Consider the following 22,519-nt stretch of genomic DNA (forward strand, 5'->3'; position numbering starts at 1 on the left):
GTGTCCCCTGCATCAGCAGGCAGATTCTTAACCCCTGGGCCACCAGGGAAGTCCAAGTGCTGGTATTTTTGACAGTCGACTTCTGAAGCAGCCCACACTGGTCAGGAAATGGTCAGGAAAGCTTCCCTCTGTCTGAGACCTGTGGGATGGTAGGTAAGGGACTTGTACATGCCAAGTCGCTTCAGTCGTGTCTGACTCTTTGCGACTCCATGGACTGTAGCCTGCTAGGCTCCTTTGCCCATAGGATTCTCCAGGCAGGAATGCTGGAGTGGGTTGCCATGCCCTCCTCCAGGGCATCTTCCCAAACCAGGGATCGAACTCAGGTCTCTTTAAGTCTCATGCATTGGTAGGTGGGTTCTTTACCACTAGCGTCACGACCTGGGAAGTCCAAGGGACTTGTACCCCGTCACCAAAGAGGTTTGTACTTACAAATACTGTGAGAACTGACATCTGTGCTTGGGCTGCACAAGTGCGGGCATCCATGAATGCCGGCGCAGCAGCAGCTGTGCTGCACGCTCCAGGAGAGGCAGGCAGTCTCCATTCGGAAGCAGAAATTGCGGGTGCGTGGTGAAACCTGGAGGATACAGGAGAAAGGTCTTTTTGATGAAGAGCGAGGCCTCTCTTGAAGCTGCGGGCACGGAGTGTAAACACACATTGAAATCATCCATCAGTGGGGCGACTTCCCTCATCAGACCTTGGAGAGAGAACGCTTTAGCTGCTGCCTGGAACGCCACTAAGCTCTCAGTTGCCTAGGAGACTGGTCACATGGGCCCATCTTCCAGACTTGTTCAAAATGATTTATTTTCCTTTATGTTGTAGGGCAGTGGGGGAGTGGGGTCAGAGGTACTTCTGAAGCCTTGTCCTCCGATAGTGGGGCCTTTGTGGGGGTGTCCTCACCTCCTTCCACTTCTCTTTTGGTGGCCCTTGCCCTGGGCAATTGGGATGAAAATAGCATTTCCTGTCCCGCTTCTCTTCCCCATTTTCTGAACCCTGTGTCATCCCACACGGGGGAGGCTTGAGGGGGAAGGAGTGGCAGCAATAAGTAGGGAGGAAGCAAGGGAGCTGTGGCCGGGCCCTGCTGACTCAGGGATCAGGGCTGACCGCAGAGCTGGCAGGGCTCCTTTAACCACCCAGCCAGGAACAGCGTGTGTCTGTTCTTATTGGTCTTCGGGCATATGTTTCTCCCTCCCAAGGTCCCAGGACAGGGCTTTGCAGTCAATATGCTCATTTACCACAGGGCCCTCCTGGCCCTCCAGCTGAAGCGTCACATTGCAGATCTTGCTGCTGGCTTATCTGCAGTGGATAGATAGGTTTGTCCCTTTTCTACTAGCCGATTTAATCTAAAGAGACAAAAGGCCCAAGGAAAGGTTGTGGTGTGATCTCGAAAAGCTCAAAGCAAGTAGTCCTATGTGTTTCTTTGGACAATACCTTCCGATTTTTCAAAATATGTAACAAAAGTGAAAACCGAAGGCAAACCCGTTCTTTTTGATTCTTTCTCCCCAGGCAGCTGTGTCTGTGTGTCTGTCTTGGAGAGGCAGGCCCTATTGGGAACCATGCCACCACCATCAGACATTGTCAAAGTGGCCATCGAGTGGCCAGGTGCTAATGCGCAGCTCCTTGAAATTGACCAGGTAAGCTCTGGAAGTGAGGGGTCAGGGAGTGCGGGGTAGGGGGCGTCTTTCGGGGTGGGGACCACTGGCATCAGGAGTAGGAGTCAGCCAAGGCCTGTCCCCTGCTCTGGAAGGCTGGTCACCATGGCCTGCAAAAGGCTTCCTCTTCGAGAACAGCTCTCAGAGAAGAAGTCCGTGCTCAGGCGCCAGGCTGAGCCTGCCTGGCGGACCCTCTCACCAGGACCCTGGCACTAGCAGGGTGTGGCAGCTGGTGAAGGATCTCTGCCCCCATCCCCACCACCCTCCTCTCTTTCAGAAACGGCCCCTGGCGTCCATCATCAAGGAAGTTTGTGATGGGTGAGTTGAAATTGCCCCCTGTTGCAGACAGTGACAGGCTAAAGACAGAGGGGCACTGCCAGACCTTGAGAGGAATCCTGCCCGAGGACCTGCAGTTAGGTGGGTCCCCAGTCCAGGGCTCTCACGACGGAAGGATTGCTGGTGGGGATGTCCCCAAGGCCTGCTGTCAGTCTGTAGGAGTGCCCCACCTGAGGTCCTGGTGGGGTCTGAGACCCATGCTGAATTGCAGGTGCCAGTCTCTGCAGAAGGCAGAGGGGGTTACTGTTGAATATCTCAACCCAAAGCTTTGTTTTTTCCCTCCCATACATCACACCGGCCACCCAATCCCTTCAGCAGCTCTACTGAAAGTTCTTTATTTGCAGCTTCTAGACAGGCCCCCAGGTATGTATGGCCAAAGAGGCTGCTGTTTTTCTCTTACATAGGTGGTCATTGCCAAACCCGGAGTATTACACCCTCCGTTACGCAGATGGTCCCCAGCTCTACATCACCGAACAGGTTAGTACAGGGACTCGCTCTCAAGTGAGCCGCCCGAGGCAGTGGTGCCAGTGGCCCTCAGGGGGCTTCCTCTTACTGGGGTGAGAGCCGCTCCCTGGGCAGGTCAGGGCGCGTCAGCCCTTACTCTCCTCTAGTGGCTGGAAAATGTGGCTTCTGCTTCCTGAGAGGTGCTTGAAAAGCGTCTTAGAAATTCGTGGCCAAGAAACAAGCAGGAGGGGAGGGCCTGACTGAGGAGTGTCAGTTACATCTCCTTTAAAAATGACAGAAGGTTCTTGTTGATTCAGCTCACTTGCCCAATTTTAATATTTTATCTTAGCTGCTCTTTGTTTCTCTTTGCCACCCAGACTCGCAGCGACATTAAGAACGGGACAATCTTACAGCTGGCTATCTCCCCGGTAGGTATTCTGCTTTCCTTAGGAATTCTTTTATCTGTCAAGTGTACGTGAGTCCCTGCCGTGGGCCAGACTCTGTTCTAGAAAGTAAGACTTGGAGGTGAAAAATGCCTGTCTTTGCTCTCACAGCCTAATGGGGAGTAAACAAATACAGTATAAGGCCTTCTGGGGTCTGGAGAGAAAGTTGCTCAGGGAGCTGTGGGAACTCAGAAAAGGGCCCACCTGACTCGCCTGAGGAGTCCCAGAAAGCCCTTCCAGAGGAGGGGACATGTGGTTCCGGTGTTGAAGGGTAAGCAGGAGTCAGCTGAAGAAAGAGGAGAAGGAAAGGTACTCCATGCCCAGAGATGTGCCTTGTTAGGTGGTGCAGGAGTGGGTGGCCGGGGCCCATAGTGATCAGTTGGAAGCCAGCGGAAGGTTCCTCAGTGGCCTTCTTGCAGGTTGGACTTTATCCAGAAGGGGGTGTGGGGGACACTGAAAGACTTTAAGTGGGAAGCAATATTTTATTTAGATTTATATTTTAGAAAGATGACTTTAGAAAGTGACAGTATGGAAGATGGCAGAAGGCATCTTCAAGAAGCTGATGAGCAATGTTAACAGCCTGTGAAGGCAGTGGCCGTGGAGATGAAAGAGTGGGCGGGAAAAGTGGAGGTGAGCTTGGCGAAGAAGCTGGAAGGAGCGAGACAGTCCACGCTGGCCCCCTGATTTCTGCCAGGGCAACCCTTCCAGGTAGCTGAGGAGGCATCCAGAAGGTGGGAAGGAAACAGGAGCTTGAAGTGGCTTAGGAGCCGAGGGCAGGGGCAGCGTCAGGATGGAGGGCGGCGTGGTCCACAGTGAGCAGAGAGAAGGGAAGCTGAGGACAGAAGAGCCGTCTGTGGGTCTGGGAGACTGGTCCACGGCCGGTGGCAGCCAGGCGGCAGTGCGTCGACTTTCTGAGGCAAGGACCTTCCTCTCACCTCATTATCAGGAGTTTAAAAGGGTTTAAAAGGAAGTAGATAGAGAAGGTTCCAGCTCAGGGATATGGAGTTGAAAAGATACATTTTCTTAAAAAGAGGTGAAACGTTCGTGTACTTTAAAATCAAAAAGGTTTGACAGAGAGCCAGCGAAAGGTCTCCCTCCCACTCTTGTCTCCTCTGCCTAGCTCCCCACCTCCTCCAACCCGTCAGGGTTGTTACCGTCTCTGGTGGTTTTTCTGTGTCCTTGAGAATGTTTTTAGATGGAAGAGACAGAGGTTGCCAGTGTGGGAAAGAGGGGGCGAGCGACCGGACAGGCGGGACCTTGGTGCCCACAGGACAGGAGGGGCCCACCACCCAGTGAGGGGTTTGCCCTGACTGCTCGGCCAGAGCAGGACCGGTGACATGGGGGCGGCCTCGGCGCGTCTGCAGCTTCTCTTGCAGCTTTTCGTGTGTCCTGTTACGGACATGTAATGGAGGGCGTTCCTGGCCCCTGTTCCCTTGGTAACGTGAGAGCCTGCTCCATCTGCACAGTACCCGCAGCTGCTTTTTGCTGAATGCCTGGGTTTAGCTGAATCCTTTCACATAGGGTATCATGAGATGAGTACTCTCTATAGCCCCATTTTTCAGACCAGGAAACTGAGACTCAGGTTCAACAACTTGCCAGTTGTCGACACTCAGGACAGGTCAGAGCCGCATCTCAGACCCAGGTCTGGGAGCCGTGGAGCCAGTGTTCGCCGCATCTCTGCCTCCTGCTTCCGTCCCTCAGTTCTTCTCGTTCTAAGGACCCCATCTCTGCCCCAGATGCTCTGCCAGTTTAACATGACAGCCTGGGAGCTGTGTCCTTCACAGACGTGCCCAAGCGTTTTCCGGGCCCCTGCGCAGACCAGGTGACTTTCCCTGGAACAGGAGCTGCGGGAGGCGGCCGCCCAGAAACGCCGTCTCAGGAGGAAAGTGAACATTTGGGGTTGGAAGGTTCTGAGTGTGGTGCAGGCCAGTGCTCTTCGAATCGTTTTGTCCCGTGGCCCTTTCTTCCACGCTCATGTTCTCCACTGTGTCCTCAAGAGCTGTGCATGGTTGGAAGGGAGAGACACGGGCAGCCTGACTCCTCACCAGTGGAGAACGGGGGCTCTGGTCGCTTGGGAGAGATGTGGGCAGCCTAACTCCTTGACAGCGGAGAACGGGGGCTCCGGTCACTTGCTTTAGCACTGTAAGAAAAATTAAGACCCCGGGAGCGTTTTTGCTCTCCAGACTCTTCCATTCAAACCGAGACCATGAAATTAACACACAGAAAATAGAGTGATGAACCAGTAAGATGTGAGGCGCCAGCTGTACAGTTAAGAAGTTCAGCAACAGGAAGGACCCGTGAACACGGGAGGAGGGGTCGCAGCCACGTTTGCAGGAGGAGGCAGGCGCTCCAAGAGGGAAGGGGCCACCTGCTCAGGGAGGCTCTGGCGCCGCTGGTCCTTTTCTAAAAGCTGTCTCGAAATTAGCTGCTGCTTGGCATTCTTAAAGTTTCTCCAGGGCTAGCACTTTGAGGAACAATGATTTGGATTTTTGAGAGAAAGTAAGTATATATATATATATGTATTGGGCTTACCAGTTTCAGATTGAAAAAGAGACCTTAGAGGTCATCAGATTGAATTCTCCATCCAATGCAGGAATTCCTCCGATAGCACTTTTGACAGATGTCATCCAGATTTTCCTTGATTGCTTCCAGTGACCAAGAGCCCAGTACCTCAAGAGACAACCTCTTCCACTGTCTGATGGCTTTAGTTAATAGAGAACTCTTACGGGTACCAAATGAGGAAGGGGGTGGGGGAGGGGTAAATCAGGAATCTGGGATTAGCAGGTATAAACTACAAGGTCCTACCGCATAGCACAGGGAACTAGCTTCAGTATCCTATAATAAACCATAAAGGGAAAGAACACGAAAAAGAATGTATGTATAGAAAACATGTAAACACTTCAGTATACACTAGAAACTAACACAACATTCTAAATCAACTGAAAGTCAATTTAAAAAAAGAAAAACTCTGCAGTATTGATTGAACCATTATCTGTTGATTCATTGGAAAAACCCTGTTGCTGGGAAAGAATGAAGGCAAAAGGAGAAGGGGATGGCAGAGGATGAGATGGTTCGATAGCATCACTTGATGGACATGAATTTGAGTAAATTCCAAGAGATAGTGAAGGACAAGGAAGCCTGGCGTGCTACAGTTCATGGGGTTGCAGAGGTGGACACAACTTAGCAACTTAACAGCAGCATGAGTCTGTCTCTTTGTGACTTGCCATTGGTAGTGGATTGTCATCTCTCAGATCTCTTATGTTCCGTCTGTGGAACCCTTTTTAATACATAGACCAGAGTGATACAGAAAGGATACACTTGGCTACAGATCTGTCTTGACCTACTGGTGATTCCCTGATGGATCCAATAAACATTTATTTGGCAAATATTAAGCAGTGTGAAAAGCTCTTTCTGCCTTGGGCTTGAGAGTCCACAGGGGCCCCTGGGAGCTATTCACAGAGCAGTGACCCACCACGGGGAGCTGATGTGCTGTGTCTTGTCCTTGGTCCCATAGTCCCGGGCTGCACGCCAGCTGATGGAGAGGACCCAGTCCTCCAGCATGGAGACCCGGCTGGACGCCATGAAGGAGCTGGCCAAGCTATCTGCCGACGTGACCTTCGCCACCGAGTTCATCAACATGGATGGCATCGTTGTGCTGACGCGGCTTGTGGAAAGCGGAACCAAGCTCTTATCCCAGTGAGTGTTTCCGAGGTCTCGATAGGGGACTCTCAGATCTACGACACTCTGCGGGGCGTCCCAGTCTTTTCCATTGAGTCAGACGCGCTTGTTGAGCTCCGTCCACATGCGGAGCAGCATGCCAAGCACTGAGGTCCACACAGAGGGGTATAATTTGTGGCCCTAAATCTCCTAGTCTAGTTGGGCTCTCACAAATTCAGAGACGGGACAAAGCAGCTCTGTGCTAAGTGAGAAGTAAACTCAGGGCTGAGGATGTTGGGAAGAGAGAGGTCAGCTCGCAGCTGCAATCATTTCTGGAAAGTAGATGTGACGTGATGGAGGTTAATCAGCAGGCTGTCCGTTATCAACTAGAATAGATCTCTGTCTATTCTTAACCACATCCCACCTCCCTCCCTCTCCAGTCACCAGCCCCCATACGCAAGCTCCTTATACACAGACATGTATGGCCCTCCTCTGTAATAGCTCTCCCTCACCCCTTCACTGTCTGCCTGTCACTCGTTTTCACAGTGGGTGGATACTTCGTGATACTCCAGTGCTAAGGGGAACGTGGCGGGAAACTGCCCTGTTGGTATCAGCAGTGGATAAACATGTTTAGTTTGTCTTCTAAGCCCAGGAACCTAAGCCAGCAGAGAGGGAGTCAGAAATCTTCTTTCAGCTGATGGGTCAGCTGTTGAAGTTTCTTAGCCAAACTGAGCAACTCATCTCAGGTATTTGTTTTAAGCTGTGGATTCTCCGGCTGCACGAAAATCCTGAAGCCTGTGGCTGCCGTCAGCACCGACCCGGGCGTTCCCAGTCTCCCAGGAGTGCAGGGTTTGACTGGCCGTGGTTCCCTCTTTAAAATGGAGGTGATACCCACCTGGCTGTCTTGTCCTGAGGAGGATCGTGGGTGAGATGGGTCAGAACATGTTTTGTAAACGGAAACTTGGTCTGTAAATCAGAGCGCTAGCGCGCCATAGTCCAAGGCGTAGCAGAGAGTCGGACACATGAAGGGACTGGGCCCGCACACGCAGGTACGGGTGTGTAACGGATACAGTGTATACAGAGCAGAGAAGGGGGAGAAAACATTTCAAGCCTTCCTCTCCATCAGCACTCTGGTCAGGTTTCTCATGCCTTATCCTGTCCTCACCGCAACCCCGCGAGGTTAACACTGTGAGAAGAATTCCATTTTACAGAGAGAGAAATAGAAGTCTGAAAATTTTAGAAGTCTAAAATTTGCCCAGATAGGAAGTGGTCAAACGGGAGCTGAAACCATGGGCCAAAGTTCACGCTCTTTCTCCTGCGTCCTGCTGCCTCCTGGCCTGAAGGCGCGCTGGGACGCAAGCTCCCTTGGGCACCCCACCCGGTGTTGTGGTTTGATGGGCGTTTGCTGGCCGGGAGGTGGCCGAGGGACTGTTTCCCTGAGATGAGGAAGCCTGGTCGCCCAGCCGCCTTCCCCTCAGTGATACTAGAGATGTGGGGAGGAATCCGTGTAGGCGTAGGCGTCGGCCAGGCCCCGGGCCCCGGTGGTGGCTGCGGATCTCTCGAGTGGTGCTTACGCTGAAACCCGTGCCTGCTGCAGCTCCCTTCACTCCCGTGTTCCCCGGTTCTGAATCTTCATATCGTTTTGTGTGTGTTTTGCACATGTCTCAGCTACAGTGAGATGCTGGCATTCACCCTGACTGCCTTCTTAGAGCTCATGGACCATGGCATTGTCTCCTGGGACATGGTTTCAATCACCTTTATTAAGCAGGTGAGGCTTCCAACCTTCCTCCCTCAGTCACCAGGTGTCCTCTAGGCTCGAGGGGAGATGCAGGCAACACAGCTGCTCCGGGGAGGGTCGGCCTTCTAGCCCCAAGGCCAGGTTTTTCATCCTCAGGGTCTGGCCTTCCTGTGGCTCCTGGATGATGTACCGAGACTTTGTTATACTCCCAGGGCCTGTGCTGAGAAGGTGGGACTGGGCTCCCAGAATCCATTGTGGCCAAAGTGGGATTGGATTGTCAGTGAGACCTGCGGTGGCGCCAGCCAGCCCGCCAGCCCCATCCCTAAGTCTCTTGACTGCTTCTTGAGCCCTCCCTCTTCTTTGGGTTTTTAAAAAAAAAAAAAGTTCATTTCATTTGCCTTATATTCTCTTACATTTACTAGTGTGCCTTCTGTTTACAAATCTGCAGGCGAGCCTGTTTGTCAGATGAACTCAGTGTGGAGAGGAGAGACTTCTAGTTTTGTCCTTCTTCTAGAAGAAGAGGCAGTGTCATGTCTAGAAACTGAACTGAAAACCAATAAATGATATCTCAGCTGATCTAGATTGTACCTGTCATTGGCTTGGGACATTGAGAACTTCCTGATGGCTGGAGACACTTAGGCAGGAGTGCAGTGACCATGTGTCAAGGATATTCTCATGGGGACGGAGCAGAGAGATTAAATTATGAGACTTGGAGATCCTTTCCGTGTCCCTGAGTCTCTGCGTGTGTACAGGGACAAAGTATACGTCAGGGGAACAGCACATAGCGAGCACATGAGGTCCCCGGATCAGGAAGACCCTCTGCTCCTCACACTCAGCCCTTCCATGCCCAAACCCTTGTTTCTAAAAACAAGGGATTAAGTTCTTAGGTTTAAGGAAACACAGTTGAGTGGATGCTGTCATTTGAAATGGAGTTATGCATCATCCATGCCCGGGACTCCCTGGCACCCTGGCCAACACGGCAGACACCACTGTCACCTGGGGGCGACTGTCCAGAAGTGGGCAGCACACCTAAGCGGGGAGAGTCCTGGGCGGGGGGCGGGCATCTGAAACCTAAGCCTTCAGCCCTCGCGGGCTTCCTGACCGCCTCGCCCTCTCTGGCTCTAGATCGCAGGGTACGTGAGCCAGCCCATGGTGGACGTGTCCATCCTGCAGAGGTCCCTGGCCATCCTGGAGAGCATGGTCTTGAACAGTCAGAGCCTGTACCAGAAGATCGCAGAGGAGATCACCGTGGGGCAGCTCATCTCGCACCTCCAGGTGTAAGTGTGACCCTGCTGTGCCTCCTGCCCGGCCCGTCCTCCCCAGCCCTCTGCCCTCCTTCTGCCGCACCTGTATTCCCAGATGCTGGTCCGCTTGTCACTCATCACCTCTTCCCTACTACTCACTGCCAGAACTCCTCCCATAATTCAGAGCTGGTCATGTCACGCTCCTACCTGACACCCTCTGTAACTCTCTTCACCTCTTAGGATAGCATGAAACTGTCCCAGTCCCTCTCTGTATCACCATGGTGCCAGACAGAATTAGATGCTTTCTCCTCTATGAGCCCAGTAGTCCCTGTTTGTATCTATGATAATCATATTTACATGAAATACTGTATTTTTTATTATCTGTCTCCTGTTTTAAACGTTGAGTTGGGAACAGGGACCAGTTTTGTATCCCTTGTTTTAAGTAGAAGCTCTGTTAGTATTTGTCGAATGAACTCTTGCTGAACTAGCAGCGTGCAGTTGAGGGTAGCCAGAAGTGTCTTGCAGAGCATGTGTTCCAATTCAGGCTCTACTGCAGACAAGGTCTCTGCCCTCGGCAAGCTAACTCTTCTGGCTTCAGTTTCCGCACCTCTGCACTGGGGTTAATCCCTCCCACCTCTCAGGCTTGGGAGGATCAAAGGAGAGAAAAGGTCTAGTGTAGAGACCGCACAGGATAGGTATTCATTCAGGAGAGGTTTTTTTGGTGTTGGTCATTGTTTTTTTGGTTTTGTTTGTTTTTTAAGAAGTTTATCCCATCCTAAGACATTTAACAGATAGTAAACAACATCTAAAGACAGATGAACCCTTAGGAGGCTGTTCTCCCTTCCCCCTTCTTTTTTCTTCCCTTTCAGCCATTCCACATAATTTAAGGGGCCTGGACTTTCCAAAAGCAAGGATGCTGATACTGCTGACACCTTCCTACCTACTGCCCCCTTCCAGCATGTGGGTTGTTGACTGAATACCCTTCCAGTTCCCGGGGAAGCCAGAATTCCCAGACTCGGTTGTTTTTAGCAGCCTTTTCTTCACTCAGCTATGCTCTCAGCCCAAACCTTCCCACGAGCCCAAGTGAAAAAAAAAGCACAAGAAAATTTGCAACTCTGATTTCTTTCTCCTTGTCACTTCTCTAGGGGATTCTTCAGCCTCTGTTTTCATGCCCCAAAAGCCAAAAAGGTTGATTGAAGTGAGGGGACATGATCAACCCCAGATGGAGAGTTCTGATTTTCCTGACCTCAGAGTTACCTCTGTTTCTTTGTTTCTGAATTGGAATGACCCAGTCACCTCCTTAGGGAGGAGAGAGGAGCTAGGCGTTTCTTAGGGGTCAGTCTGTGAATATTTTCAACCCATTGCTGTCCCTGGAAGTCATGTCCGCTGCTGCTGGGCTGAGGGACACCTCGTGCCCTCAATCAGACTTCCAGGGCGCCCCCGCCCGACCTGGGAGCCCAGCAGCCCCTCTGGAAAGAGCCTCAGAATGCAGCTGTGGCACGGCGGGTGGAGAGTTCTCATCAGTTGCTGGGAGCATGAGATTCCAGAGAAAAGGGGTAGCTACTGTTTATTTAAAATAAAATATGTTCACAGTTGAAGACTACAAAAAAACAGAGAAGCACAATAAGGGAATCATTTGCCCATTATCCCACCTCCAGACATAACCACTGTTAACATTTTTTTTTACCACCCCACCCTCGAGACATGTGAGATCTTAGTTCCCTGACCAGGGATCAAACCCATGCCCCCTGCATTGGAAGTTCAGAGTCTTAACAACTGGACTGTCAGGGAAGTCCCTAACATTAAATTGACTGTCTCACTGGTCTTGTCTTTTCTATGCATACTTGTAAAAAAGTTGGAATCTTACTACACATACTTTGTGTGCCTTGATTTTTTTTTTTAACAGAGTAATAGGTCTTGAACATTTCCCATGTCAAAGAACTTTCCAAAAGGGTAGTTCTTAATCTTTTTGCATCCCAGATGCCTTTGAAAATCCAGTAATGGTTATGGACTCTCACCTCCCTGGAAAAACTGTCACATAGTCAACCAGATAAATGGAATAATGGCTATACTGTTTCTAGGGTGTATGGATACTCTAAGCCCATCCCTAACCCCAAAAGAAGAACCTTTGTGCTAAAACAGTGACTGCTTAGGATTTTAATATACATGAACAGAGTTGCTCCTGTGGACATTCACATTATTTCCTATTCTTCTTTTTAATAGTACTTTGATAAAACACTTTGCCAGTAACTCGCACACAGCTCTCTGATGGCTGTCTTTGGATGAATTCCTCCTACTTGAATTGCTGGGTCAGGGGCTCTGCCCTGTTTTAAGGCTTTTGATCCTTGGCCTCCGATTATTTTATGACAGTCTGCGAGTGATTGTTGTAAACCATCTCTTGCTGTTCAGTCTGCTAATCTCCCTCTGCCTTCTTTCTCTGTTAACACAGCTCCAACCAGGAGATTCAGACCTACGCCATTGCACTGATTAACGCACTTTTTCTGAAGGCCCCTGAGGACAAGCGACAGGTCTGTGGCAGCCTTTTCAAGCTTTTCATCTGGGCTTTTCCGAGAGAAGACTTCTCACCCAACCAGTCAGGGACTCTTGGGAGAGTCCTTCATCCGTCCCTCTGTAGCCAGAGCCCATCAGAGTGGCTTCGCTAATAAGGAAGACCCCGGGAAGACCAAGGAGGGAGACCGGCCGGGTCCTAGGTCAGGGCAGGGGCCTGCAGACTTTTTCCTCTCAAGGCCGAATAAATATTCTTTTCTTTGGTGGGCCTTATGGTCTACGTGGCAACTCTTCAGCCTTCCCGCTATAGCCAAGGCAGCCTCAGACAGTAGACAGCAGGGGGGTGTGCTGACTATCTTTCCATAAGACCTTGACATCTCATTTGGCCTTAGTGTGGCTACCCCTGGGTTAGAGGATCAAGAAGCAGGGAGAGGAGACTCTCCTGGCAGCCCTGCCGGGTCCTGTCCTTGCTGAAGGAAGCAACAGTGGAGAGACTTAGCTCGAAGTTTCATGTCTGAAGATCCTCTCATCCAGATTCTAAATTTTTCCCTATTAGTAGCTATGTGACGTGATGCAAATTGCTCTACTTCTCTGAGCCCCGGTTTCCTCACCTGTAACGTGGGGGCAGCATCTGCCCGATTCATCATAAGGATGTCATGAGGAAAAGGCTGTTTTCCCAGGGAGGAAACGAGGGATGAGTGGGCCAGTGGGGCAAACGCTGACCTCAGAGGCCAGAGCCCCAAGGCCGAGTGTTTTTCTCACCACTGCTGGGCAAGTGCTCTGACCCCTCCGGATCTCCACTTCTTTTTTTGTAAAATGCAAGGGCCAGGTTAAAGGATCTGTAAGGGCCCTTCCAACACTGCCGTTCCTGATTTCTCTGGTCAAAGCCCAAGAGAGGTACATAAGAAAGGCTTTGTAATTTTCGGTCAACCCCCTGGGCTCAGTAAGTTGTAATTCCCGTGGGATCATGAGTTCTTGGAAGGTTCTGGTGGGAGGACCTGGAGCATCTGTGGTTCTGTCTGTCCTTGTCTTTCTTGGATGGCTTGCTCTGTTCATCTCTTCCTCCCTAGTCCTGTTGTGAATGTAAGCCGAAAGCTCATTCTTCCATCTGCTTCTCTCTGTGCTCTTTGCTTTCTGCCGGCAGGACAAGCGCCTTAATCCGCTAGACCTGCCTGTCACTGTAAGTAGCGCTGCCGTGTGGAAAGGGCCCCGCTCTCTTCCAGGTGGGGAGGTCAAAGCCAGGCAAAAATCTCCTGATCTGATCAGGCGGCTCAGGGAGCTCCAAGACACAGGAAAAGGTTGTGTGCTATAAATTTCATTTGACAGGGCAGGGAGGAAAGCACTGCGGATCAGAGTCACCTCAAGGATTAAGGAAGGGGCTGCCTGCCCCGGGAAACATGGCCCAGTCTGTTCTTTGTAACCTGCCTTCATGTGGGTCTGGGGTTCAGCTGGAGAAGATCAGATTCAGGAATAGCCTGTGACTTTCATCTGGATGAGCCCAGATGCATCGCCTTCCTGCTTGCGGTAGCAGTGGTAAAGGGGAATGTGTGCCCTTCTGGATGCTTACTAGACCATAGGAATTGGAGAAGCTTTAGATGGTTCACAGAGGGAGTTTGAATGCTCCTTTCTTGGTTAGAGGGAGCTCAGAGAGGTCAGCTCTACAAGGATATGAAAGACAGTGAGTGCTTTCTCCCGCCCTCCCCTGCCAGCACCGCAGAGAAATCTTTGGTCGAAGGCCTTTGTACTCCAGTAGCAGATCACTGGCAATTACCCACTGTCGACAGCAAGGTTTATGCTCCATAACCAGCTTCCCATAGCTACTGAAGAAGTTTCTAGTCCACCTTCTTCCTCTGCCAGCCAGTGTGTGCTCGGGGGACACAAAGTAAAACTTAATGTTCCTGGCAGCGTCAGCCGTTGGGAATGTGGCCAGAAATCTAGAAGCAAGAGAGAGGCCTTCCAGGCTCTGAGAAAGATGATAATCTGTGGAATTAAATGCAGGCAGTTTAGAAAGTGAAGTCATACGAATTAACATTATAAGAAGTGATGGCTGACACTGGAAGGAAGAGACGAAGAATTATGAAAAGCTGTCCAGAAAATTGAAAGCATAGTAATCTAGATGCATTTTGTTTAGGGGAAAATAGCTTCACGTTTCAGAAGCCCCTTAACAGTGTCACAACATAGAATAATAACTGATGTGGGTTTTACTGATGGAACCAAATCCTTGGCAGTGATTAAATTATAATCATTATAGTCTCTTCAAAAATAAAGAAATGTATATATTTTGAAAAGATTAGCACAAGAATGTCAAAATAATGGTTCTGAGAGGACCCTTAAGGCTTCATTCCCTGGAAGATTCACTTAACTTAGGACACTATTTCCTGAGTGTGCTAAATAGTTACTGTCAAAATCTGAACCCAATATAATAAAAAAGGCGACCCTGTCGTGAAAAAGTACCCCAAACCACACAACAGATTCTTCTCTAAAACTGGTCAGAAGTGAGTCATGGACCACTGACTTTTAGAGCATCCCACCCGAGCTCCTGCTGGCGTGGTGCTGGGGGCTGGGGGGATGCTGGGGCCAAGCCCTATCCCTGGTTTGGAGTCAGCGTTTCATCAGAGCCCCTTGCAACCTTGGCAGTGGTTCCAGCCGGGGACAGCGCATGTGGCCTGGGAACCATCACGCTGCTCTGTGCCCTGTGCTCATTGTCTGTTGCCCAGCGTCCTTGTCACGTCTCGTCCTAAAGCAATCTTTGTCCCTCTCTGAAGATGACTCAGTTGATTGTGCCATTGAGCAAGGAAGCCCTGTTTGCCTTCACTTGTACTCTGGAAAGAAAATGTGCGGGAATTTTTCAGAGTATAAAATACATAGTTGAAGGTCTGTGAATTTTTACCCCACGTGCCCACCTTTCATTTGAAAAGAAGAAAAAAATCCAGGGGGAAAGCCCGAGAGCTGTGACATCCCTTCCTTTGGATCGTTGTCACAGCTCCGTGCCTGCCACCCGGCTCACATTGCCTCTTCTTCTCAACAGGACATGGCCAATGCATTTGCGCAGAAGCACCTTCGGTCCATAATCCTCAATGTAAGTTCCTAGACAAGCTGTGTTTTGTTATTGTTATTGTTTTGTTACGGTTAAGTGCAGCTGTTACTGTTTTTTGTTTTTCTTTAATTTATTTATTTATTTTTGGCTGTGCTGGGTCTTGGCGGCGCGGGCTTGTGGCGAGGGGGCCTTCTCTCGAGTTGGGGTGCGCAGATGCGCCCTTGCAGTGGCTTCTCTGGTCTCGGCGCACAGGCTCTAGGGTGGACGGGCTTCAGCAGCTGCAGCAGGTGACCTCAGTAGCTGTGGTTCCCGGGCTCTAGAGCACAGCACGTGGGATCCTCCCAGATCCGGGAGCGAACCTGTGTCTCCTGCATTGGCAGGTGGATGCTTTACCACTGAGCCACCAGGGAAGCCCCTACGATTCTTATAGTTGTACTGTTATTAGTGAAATTGCTGTGAAGCAAGGTGGGCACTCAAGAAACTTACTGGTAGGTACTTAACCCTTCCTCAGTTGGAAGTTTTGTGATCCTTTTAAGCAGGGTTGTCTCAAGGAGGCTGGCCCACTAGGAACTGCAGAGCCTCCAGAGAGGTCCTTAGCCAGCTAATACTGTTTGTTGCCCCACAATTCCAAAAAAAAGTTTATCCAGAAGGACTGTGTTAAAATAGACACAGAAAGAGCAATTCATTCGACTGACACCAGCCATAACCCCAAGTTGTGTGGGGCCCTGGGAGGGATGCCCAGCCTGTGAGTTCCAGGGGAGGACCCAGCAGTCCCGCCATGAAGGAGGGCTGTAGGTAAGGCTGAGGATAAGCCGGCACTCAGAAAAGGAATTCCTGCGTGGGGAAGGGGGACACCCAGGAGGAGTGAGTGGTCCTGTAAAGGGTGAAGCAAGGATGTATGATCCACTGGTGCGCTATGCTTAGTCACTCAGTTGTGTCCGACTCTTTGCTACCCCATAGACTGTAGCTTTCCAGGCTTCTCTGTCCATGGGATTCTCCAGGCAAGAATACTGGAATGGGTTGCCATGCCCTCCTCCAGGGAATCTTCCTGATCCAGGGATCAAACTCAGGTCTCCGCATTGCAGGTGGATTATTTATCATCTGAGTCACCAGGGAAGCCTGTGACCAGCTGGAGAGGTAGCAAAGAGGACCTTGTTGTTTTTTTTTTTTTTTTTTCGAAAAGCAGTTGAGCTTTAATCGGGATCGTGAAATAACCAGGCTGCCCTTTTAGAAAGGTCACACTGCAAGGTCTGTGTTTCCTGCAGGGCGGCAGTGGGGAGAGAGCTGAGGCAGGAGGTGAGGGCAGAGGAAGAGCGCCAAGGAGCTCAGTTAAAAGACGGCCATTGTATCAGTTGTCAAAAACAAGGTGAAACTGGGAGACTGCAGTGAAAGAAACAAAATGAGAAGCCAGAGTCAAGTGTGAAAGCCTTCAGAAATCTGAACATGAACTTTGGAGTCGTCACCCCCGCCCCCCACTATTAACCGGTCTTTGATCTTCAGCAATCTACTTACTGTCTGTGGGCTTCGATTTGCTCGCCCAGATGTGAGGACCGAATGAGCTACTGTACACACACAGGGCTTAGCGGGGGGCCTGGCGCTCGTTGAGCGCTCTGCTCACAGGGGCAGTTCCTTCACCTGCACAAGACGCACGGGGGGCACGATTCGAGACGTCCCCGTGGGCGTCTGAGAAGCGGATCAGCTGCTCTAACGGGCAGAGCTGGACATCACCCCGCAGAACCAGCCCCGCCTTGGGGCTGTCTCCCCGCTCAGAGCCCCATGACAGTGCGGCAGGACGGACAGGAGCAGACGCTGCTGCCCCCGCCTGCTGCACCGGGGCCCGTCCACGTGCGCGGGCAGCCGTGTCGGGCACCGTCCTCTGCCTGTGTGGGAGTGGGTGCCCTTCCCAGAGACCTTGAATGAATTCCGGGGCTCGTCCTTTACCTGAATGAGTTTAGAAGTTCAGCTCGTTCCTGGACAAACCTGGCGAACAAGCAAGGCTTCCGTCCACTCTAGGAGACAGTTCAGCGTCAGGACTCAGGATCCAAATGGTCCACTCGGAAAAGGTTAATGCATGCTCACTTCAGTCCGGATTTAGCGGAGTTGAATCAGAGAGCGGAGGCCTCGAGGTGCTTGGCAGTCTCGAATGAGACTCCATCAGACTGGAGCTGTACCTCCTTTAGCCACTGGGGGCTGGAGTAACCACCCTCCCCCGGCTCCAACCTCTCTCAGTTTGAGGAAGGGAGATTATATTGAATGAAAACCAGGCTCTCTTCAGAGTGGCTTCATGAATTATGGAGCGAGGCAAGGAGGGAGGCACAGGGACAGACAGGTAGGGAGAAACCAGAGTGGCAGCAGGACCCGGAGAAAGGAAGAGACTCGGGGCGAAGCGGAGAGGGCCGAAGCAGCCAGGGCGGAGGAGAGAGACTGGGTGGGGGCGGACCGTGAAAAGGAAGCTCGAGAGACAGACAGACACCCAGACCCACGGCGGAGGCAGCTGAAGAGGGCTGGGGTGGGAGATAAGGGCGGCGCGTGCTCACCGCGGGCCAAGCAGGGGCAGCGCAGAGCAGTGGCTCACGCCACGGGTGGCTGTGGGCACGTGGGATGTGCCCGGTGAGCCTGGAGAACTGAGCTTGTCGTTCTTGACAGTTTCAGTTTAAATTTCAGTACCCACCTGTGACTTGTGGATCCTGTGTTGGGCCTTGCAGTCCAGGGAAGGGAAGAGCTCTGGAGTCACAGGTGGGGAGAGGACGCCGAGGGCAGTGCCAGCCAGCGGGAACACGACGTGAGCCACGGTTTCATTGTCAGTGTTCCAGTAGCGGCATCAAACAAACAAGGGAGGAAAATTAATTTTTTTGATAGCATAGTACATAGGGAAAATTAATTTTGATAGCATACTACATTTAACCCAGTATGTCTGAAACCCTATGATATCACCATGTAATCAATAGAAAAATGATTAAGAAGATATTTTACATTTTTTTTCATGCCCAGACTCTGATATCCAGTGTGCAGTTTACATTCACAGCACATCTCGGTTTAGACCAGCTACATTTCCAGTGTGCAGCAGACACAGGTGGCCAGTGGCTACCAGATTGGGCTGCACAGATCTGAAGAGAGTGTGCAAGCTCTGGAGAAGGACTGATCTAGAGTGAGAGAGCTCTAGATACAGCAGAACTTTCTGCGAATGGACATGTTCCACACCAGCTCTCTTGCTGGACGGTAGTCACCAGCCACAGGTGCCTGCTGAGCTGAAAGTGAGGCTAGTGCCTCAGCTTAAAATGAGGCCTCGTAACTTGAATGAATTTTCACTGATTGAGAGGCACGTGGACACACAGGCTAGGGACTCGCATACTGGACAGCACAGCTCTCGAGATGAGCTAGACAGATGAAGAGAACGCGAAAGGCACAGGTGGCGACACGTGTGGGGACCGGGCAAGAGTTTCATTTGATGAGAAAAGAGCAAGAGTGACGGAGCCTCAGGATGGCGTGTGAGACGGAGGGAGTGAGGGATGCAGGAAGCAGGCAGGAAAGGGCAGGAGGCCACCGCGGGTGGGAGACGGGGCAGACCAGCGTGGTCAGCTGGGAGGACAGCGGGGCGATGTAGGGCAGGGCAGAGATGCAGCATGGGCGGCGAAGGAGGCCTGAGGAGCTGGGGCGAGCAGGCATCGGGAGGAGCGGTGAGCTCAGGGCAGAGGGGGATAGTCATCAGAGAAGAGGGACTGGGGTGGGGACACAGGGAGGGGGCGTAGAGTGAGCAGGGGGAAGGGGAGAGAGAAGGGGTGAGTGGGGGGCCTACAGGGAGCATAAGATGCACCCCCCCCGCCTTGGTGTACGTGTCTAGAGATGACTGAAAGAATATGATCTTTTTGAAACCTGTCTCCTCCATGAGGCCATCCTGAACGTTTTTCCTAAGACAAAAGCATACTGTCCAGTTCTGCCAGTGACTCTTGACACACACACTCTGTTGTGGGGATCAACTGGAATGAGGCCCCGCCACCTACCTCCCGCATCATAACCTTACCCTTTGTCCCACTTCCCTGCCCAGGACCGGGCAGAAAAAAAGATGGTGCCCTTGGGACTTGCAGTGCGTCAGCCCTGCCTGAGTCAGGCCTGTTCATGCTCCCTCCCCTTCTGGAGCGTGCCGGCGCTGTGTGGGGAGAGAACCCTGTCCCCTGCCCAGTGCTCTGTCTTTTGTGCTTCTATGTCACAACCCTCCAGCAGAAACCACTTCAACCCTCTGCCCTTGCTCTTTCCAGCACGTGATCCGAGGGAACCGCCCCATCAAAACCGAGATGGCCCATCAGCTGTATGTCCTGCAAGTCCTGACCTTTAACCTTCTGGAAGAGAGGATGATGACCAAGATGGACCCCAACGACCAGGTAGGCTCTCAGTGGTACGGGCTCCCCGGCTGGCGCCGTGTGCCATGTGATGCGGCGCGCTGTGCCCTGTGTTTGGAGCGCCTGCTGGGTGCCGGGAGCCGCGCTTCCTTGTGTCTGCAAGAAGCGGTTTTGTCAGCTCTGTGCCTCGCTGCAATCCCTTCCATCTGTGTCCTGTGTGATGCCTCCTCGGGTTGATCGGGGCCAGGCTTCTGCCTGGAAAAGCTCGACCCACTCTTTTCTTTTCCTTGCTTCCTTTGATCAGCTGACTCATCTGCTGACAGTCTGTTTCACCTCCCAGGCTCAAAGAGACATTATATTTGAACTGAGGAGGATTGCATTTGATGCAGAGTCTGACCCCAGCAATGCCCCCGGGAGTGGGACTGAGAAACGCAAAGCCATGTACACCAAGGACTACAAAATGCTGGGCTTCACTGTGAGTTTCCCAGACACTAACACTGTAGACCTTCTCCCCTGACAGGGAGTGAGCAGGCCCCCCCAGACAGAACCCTGACAGCCCTTCCTCGTAACACGTATCGTCATGGGAGCCCCAGAACCGGAGACACTGAGCAGCTGGAGGGCCCTCAACGCTTGGTCCACAAGTTTATGTGCAACATTTGGCCCCTTGAAACAAACCCATCTGTAGGAGGGCCCAGGAAGTGGGCCAGATGAGTGGCGAGGGGACCCCTCATCAAAGCAGCTGGTTCCACGAAAAGCTTGAGTGTGTGTTGTAATAGGAGACAGCTTGAGGATGGAGTTAATTAAACACTTACTGGGCATCTACTCAGCAACCAGCAGTATTCTAGGCCCTGGGGATGCCAGACAAGTCAGCCAGAGTCCAGTGGCCAGGAGCCCAAGCCCTCATAGAGATGGCACGTGCCCAGAGCTTTGGCGGGCAGGTGTGGTGTGCCGGCAGCACGAGGTGGGGGGCGATCGGACTTCCCCTCAAGTGAGCCCCCGCACAGGGAGACCGTCGGGTCTCAAGTCAGGTGTCTTTCTTTGCCCAGAACCACATCAACCCCGCGATGGACTTCACCCAGACTCCGCCTGGGATGCTGGCCTTGGACAACATGCTGTACTTGGCGAAAGTCCACCAGGACACCTACATCCGGGTAAAGGCTGGGGCCAGCTGCCCCCACGGATGCCCCTTCGCCTGCCTCCCCTCTCCCTCCCTCACCCCCTCTCCTCGCCCGCAGATCGTCCTGGAGAACAGTAGCCGAGAAGACAAGCACGAGTGCCCCTTTGGCCGCAGTGCGATTGAGCTCACCAAGATGCTGTGTGAGATCCTGCAGGTCGGGGAACTGCGTAAGTGCACGGCTCCCCTGCACGCCCGTTCCCTGTGCTTGGGGCCCGGTGAGACCCGAGAGTGCAGCGTTAAGTGTCTCTGCGACTGGACAGTCTTCTTGGGCTTTTTTTTTTTTAATCACTGAGTGGGCTGTAATCCGTCTACCCTTGTTTATGGGAGTCGTGGCCGTGGCTTGTTTGAGCTGGTGATTTGAGCATGTTCAGCAGCTCCGCCACCACCCTCTTACCCTCCCGGTCCTCAGTCTGCTTCTGTTCCTCTGGACTGCAGAGGAGCCCAGGTTTCCAGACGTGGCCTCCCAGCGTCATCGTTTGCCCTCTTCTCCTTCCACAGCAAACGAGGGACGCAACGACTACCACCCGATGTTCTTCACCCACGACCGTGCGTTCGAGGAGCTCTTTGGCATTTGCATCCAGCTGCTGAACAAGACCTGGAAGGAGATGAGGGCGACAGCCGAGGACTTTAACAAGGTCAGGGTCGCAGAGCTCTGAGGCCCGGGCAAGGCCACCCCAGGGCAGCCTGGGGCAGCTGGCCCGAGCTTGGCGACCCCTGAGCTGGAACACAGCGTGGTTGGCAGCGCTGAGTCACCGGACAGAGGCATTGAGAGCATCAGCCCTCCCAGAACCTTGAGCAGGTGTCTCCCCGCTGGACCCCTGTTTTGCCCGGTGGACCAGTACCAGCCCCTCCCGCCTTCCTTTGGGGACAGGAGGAAAGCGTGGCAGTGACAGCGTGGGTTACTGAGCACTTAAACCATGCAGGCACCGAGGCAATTGCATGAACTACAGGTGTTAGAGGTCCGAGTGGACCCGCAAGAATTCATGCCGGGGTACTTAGCAGTAGCAGCCACTCCTCGCTGCTTTCTGAGTACCTACCTCTGACGGCACTGCTAGGCCCTCAAAAGCTGATGGTCTAGGAGCTGGCTCTACTGAAGCTGCTCATCTCATTGTAAAAACTGTGTAAAATATAAAGAAGGGGGATATCTGTAATTCCCCTACCCAGCAATCACGACCCTGTTTGTTTCCCTCTAGTTTTTTTTTTTACATGTGTTTTTCCTTCATTGGTGGGGAGCTGATGGGATGTGCAGGTGGTGTCCTGCTTTTCACTTTAGCCGTCGTTCTGGGGGAACTAACAGGTATTTTGCACACACCAGTGGGCCGGGCACGGTGCATCCAGAGACTGGGGGTCTCCCATTCCTCGTGGCAGCCTCCATCAAAGATGTGTCTTCCTTTCTCTCGCTTTAAAGACGAGTAGGTGGGGCCTGAGGGTGCTGAGTGAGTTGCTCGAGGAACAGATTAAGGTGCAGAGTCAAGCCCTGAACCCCTGTCTGGCCCAGCCACCTCCTCTCTTTCTCCCCCACCGTTGACCTGTTGAGAGGTACGAGAAATGAAGCGTTTGTCAGCATCGCGGTCCTCCGTAACCGTCTAAGTCAGTGTGCCTCGAGAGCCAGTGCTCTGGGCCCAGCAGATGCCCATGGTGCCTGCTCTGCCCAGGACCCAGAGGGCAGAGCCCGGTGTTCGTTTCCCGGGGCAGCGCTGAGGCCGAGCCTCCTCCTCTCTCAGGTCATGCAGGTGGTCCGAGAGCAGATCACTCGAGCTTTGCCCTCCAAACCCAACTCTCTGGACCAGTTCAAGAGCAAACTGCGGAGCCTGAGCTATTCCGAGATCCTGCGGCTGCGCCAGTCGGAGAGGATGAGTCAGGATGACTTCCAGTCCCCGCCGATCGTGTAAGTGCCCGAACGGGAGGGCCAGCACCGCCTCCCTTCTGAAGCCCTCCCCCTACCATCC

The 22,519-nt window shown here is 52.4% G+C and overlaps 1 protein-coding gene across 5 annotated transcripts in view; it reads left to right on the plus strand.

The window, feature by feature from the left end:
- Positions 1-22,519, plus strand: part of ELMO2 (engulfment and cell motility 2) — a 38,381-nt gene that overhangs the window by 9,888 nt on the left and 5,974 nt on the right. For 2 of the 5 annotated variants that reach the window (XM_025263343.3, XM_025263344.3), the window contains 15 exons: positions 1,504-1,631; positions 1,927-1,967; positions 2,390-2,462; positions 2,807-2,857; positions 6,387-6,568; positions 8,198-8,297; positions 9,393-9,544; positions 11,961-12,039; positions 15,048-15,098; positions 19,313-19,435; positions 19,734-19,868; positions 20,440-20,544; positions 20,629-20,737; positions 21,069-21,205; positions 22,295-22,458. In XM_025263343.3, the coding sequence (XP_025119128.1) occupies positions 1,554-1,631; positions 1,927-1,967; positions 2,390-2,462; positions 2,807-2,857; positions 6,387-6,568; positions 8,198-8,297; positions 9,393-9,544; positions 11,961-12,039; positions 15,048-15,098; positions 19,313-19,435; positions 19,734-19,868; positions 20,440-20,544; positions 20,629-20,737; positions 21,069-21,205; positions 22,295-22,458 (1,580 nt within the window). In that variant the 5' untranslated portion in view covers positions 1,504-1,553. Of the gene's footprint in view, positions 1-1,279; positions 1,396-1,503; positions 1,632-1,926; positions 1,968-2,389; positions 2,463-2,806; positions 2,858-6,386; positions 6,569-8,197; positions 8,298-9,392; positions 9,545-11,960; positions 12,040-15,047; positions 15,099-19,312; positions 19,436-19,733; positions 19,869-20,439; positions 20,545-20,628; positions 20,738-21,068; positions 21,206-22,294; positions 22,459-22,519 lie in introns of those variants that run through there. The other 3 variants (XM_044927579.2, XM_044927580.2, XM_044927581.2) reach the window with 3 other exon arrangements.

The sequence above is a fragment of the Bubalus bubalis genome, chromosome 14, assembly GCF_019923935.1.
Source record: "Bubalus bubalis isolate 160015118507 breed Murrah chromosome 14, NDDB_SH_1, whole genome shotgun sequence".
Taxonomy (NCBI): Eukaryota; Metazoa; Chordata; class Mammalia; order Artiodactyla; family Bovidae; genus Bubalus; species Bubalus bubalis.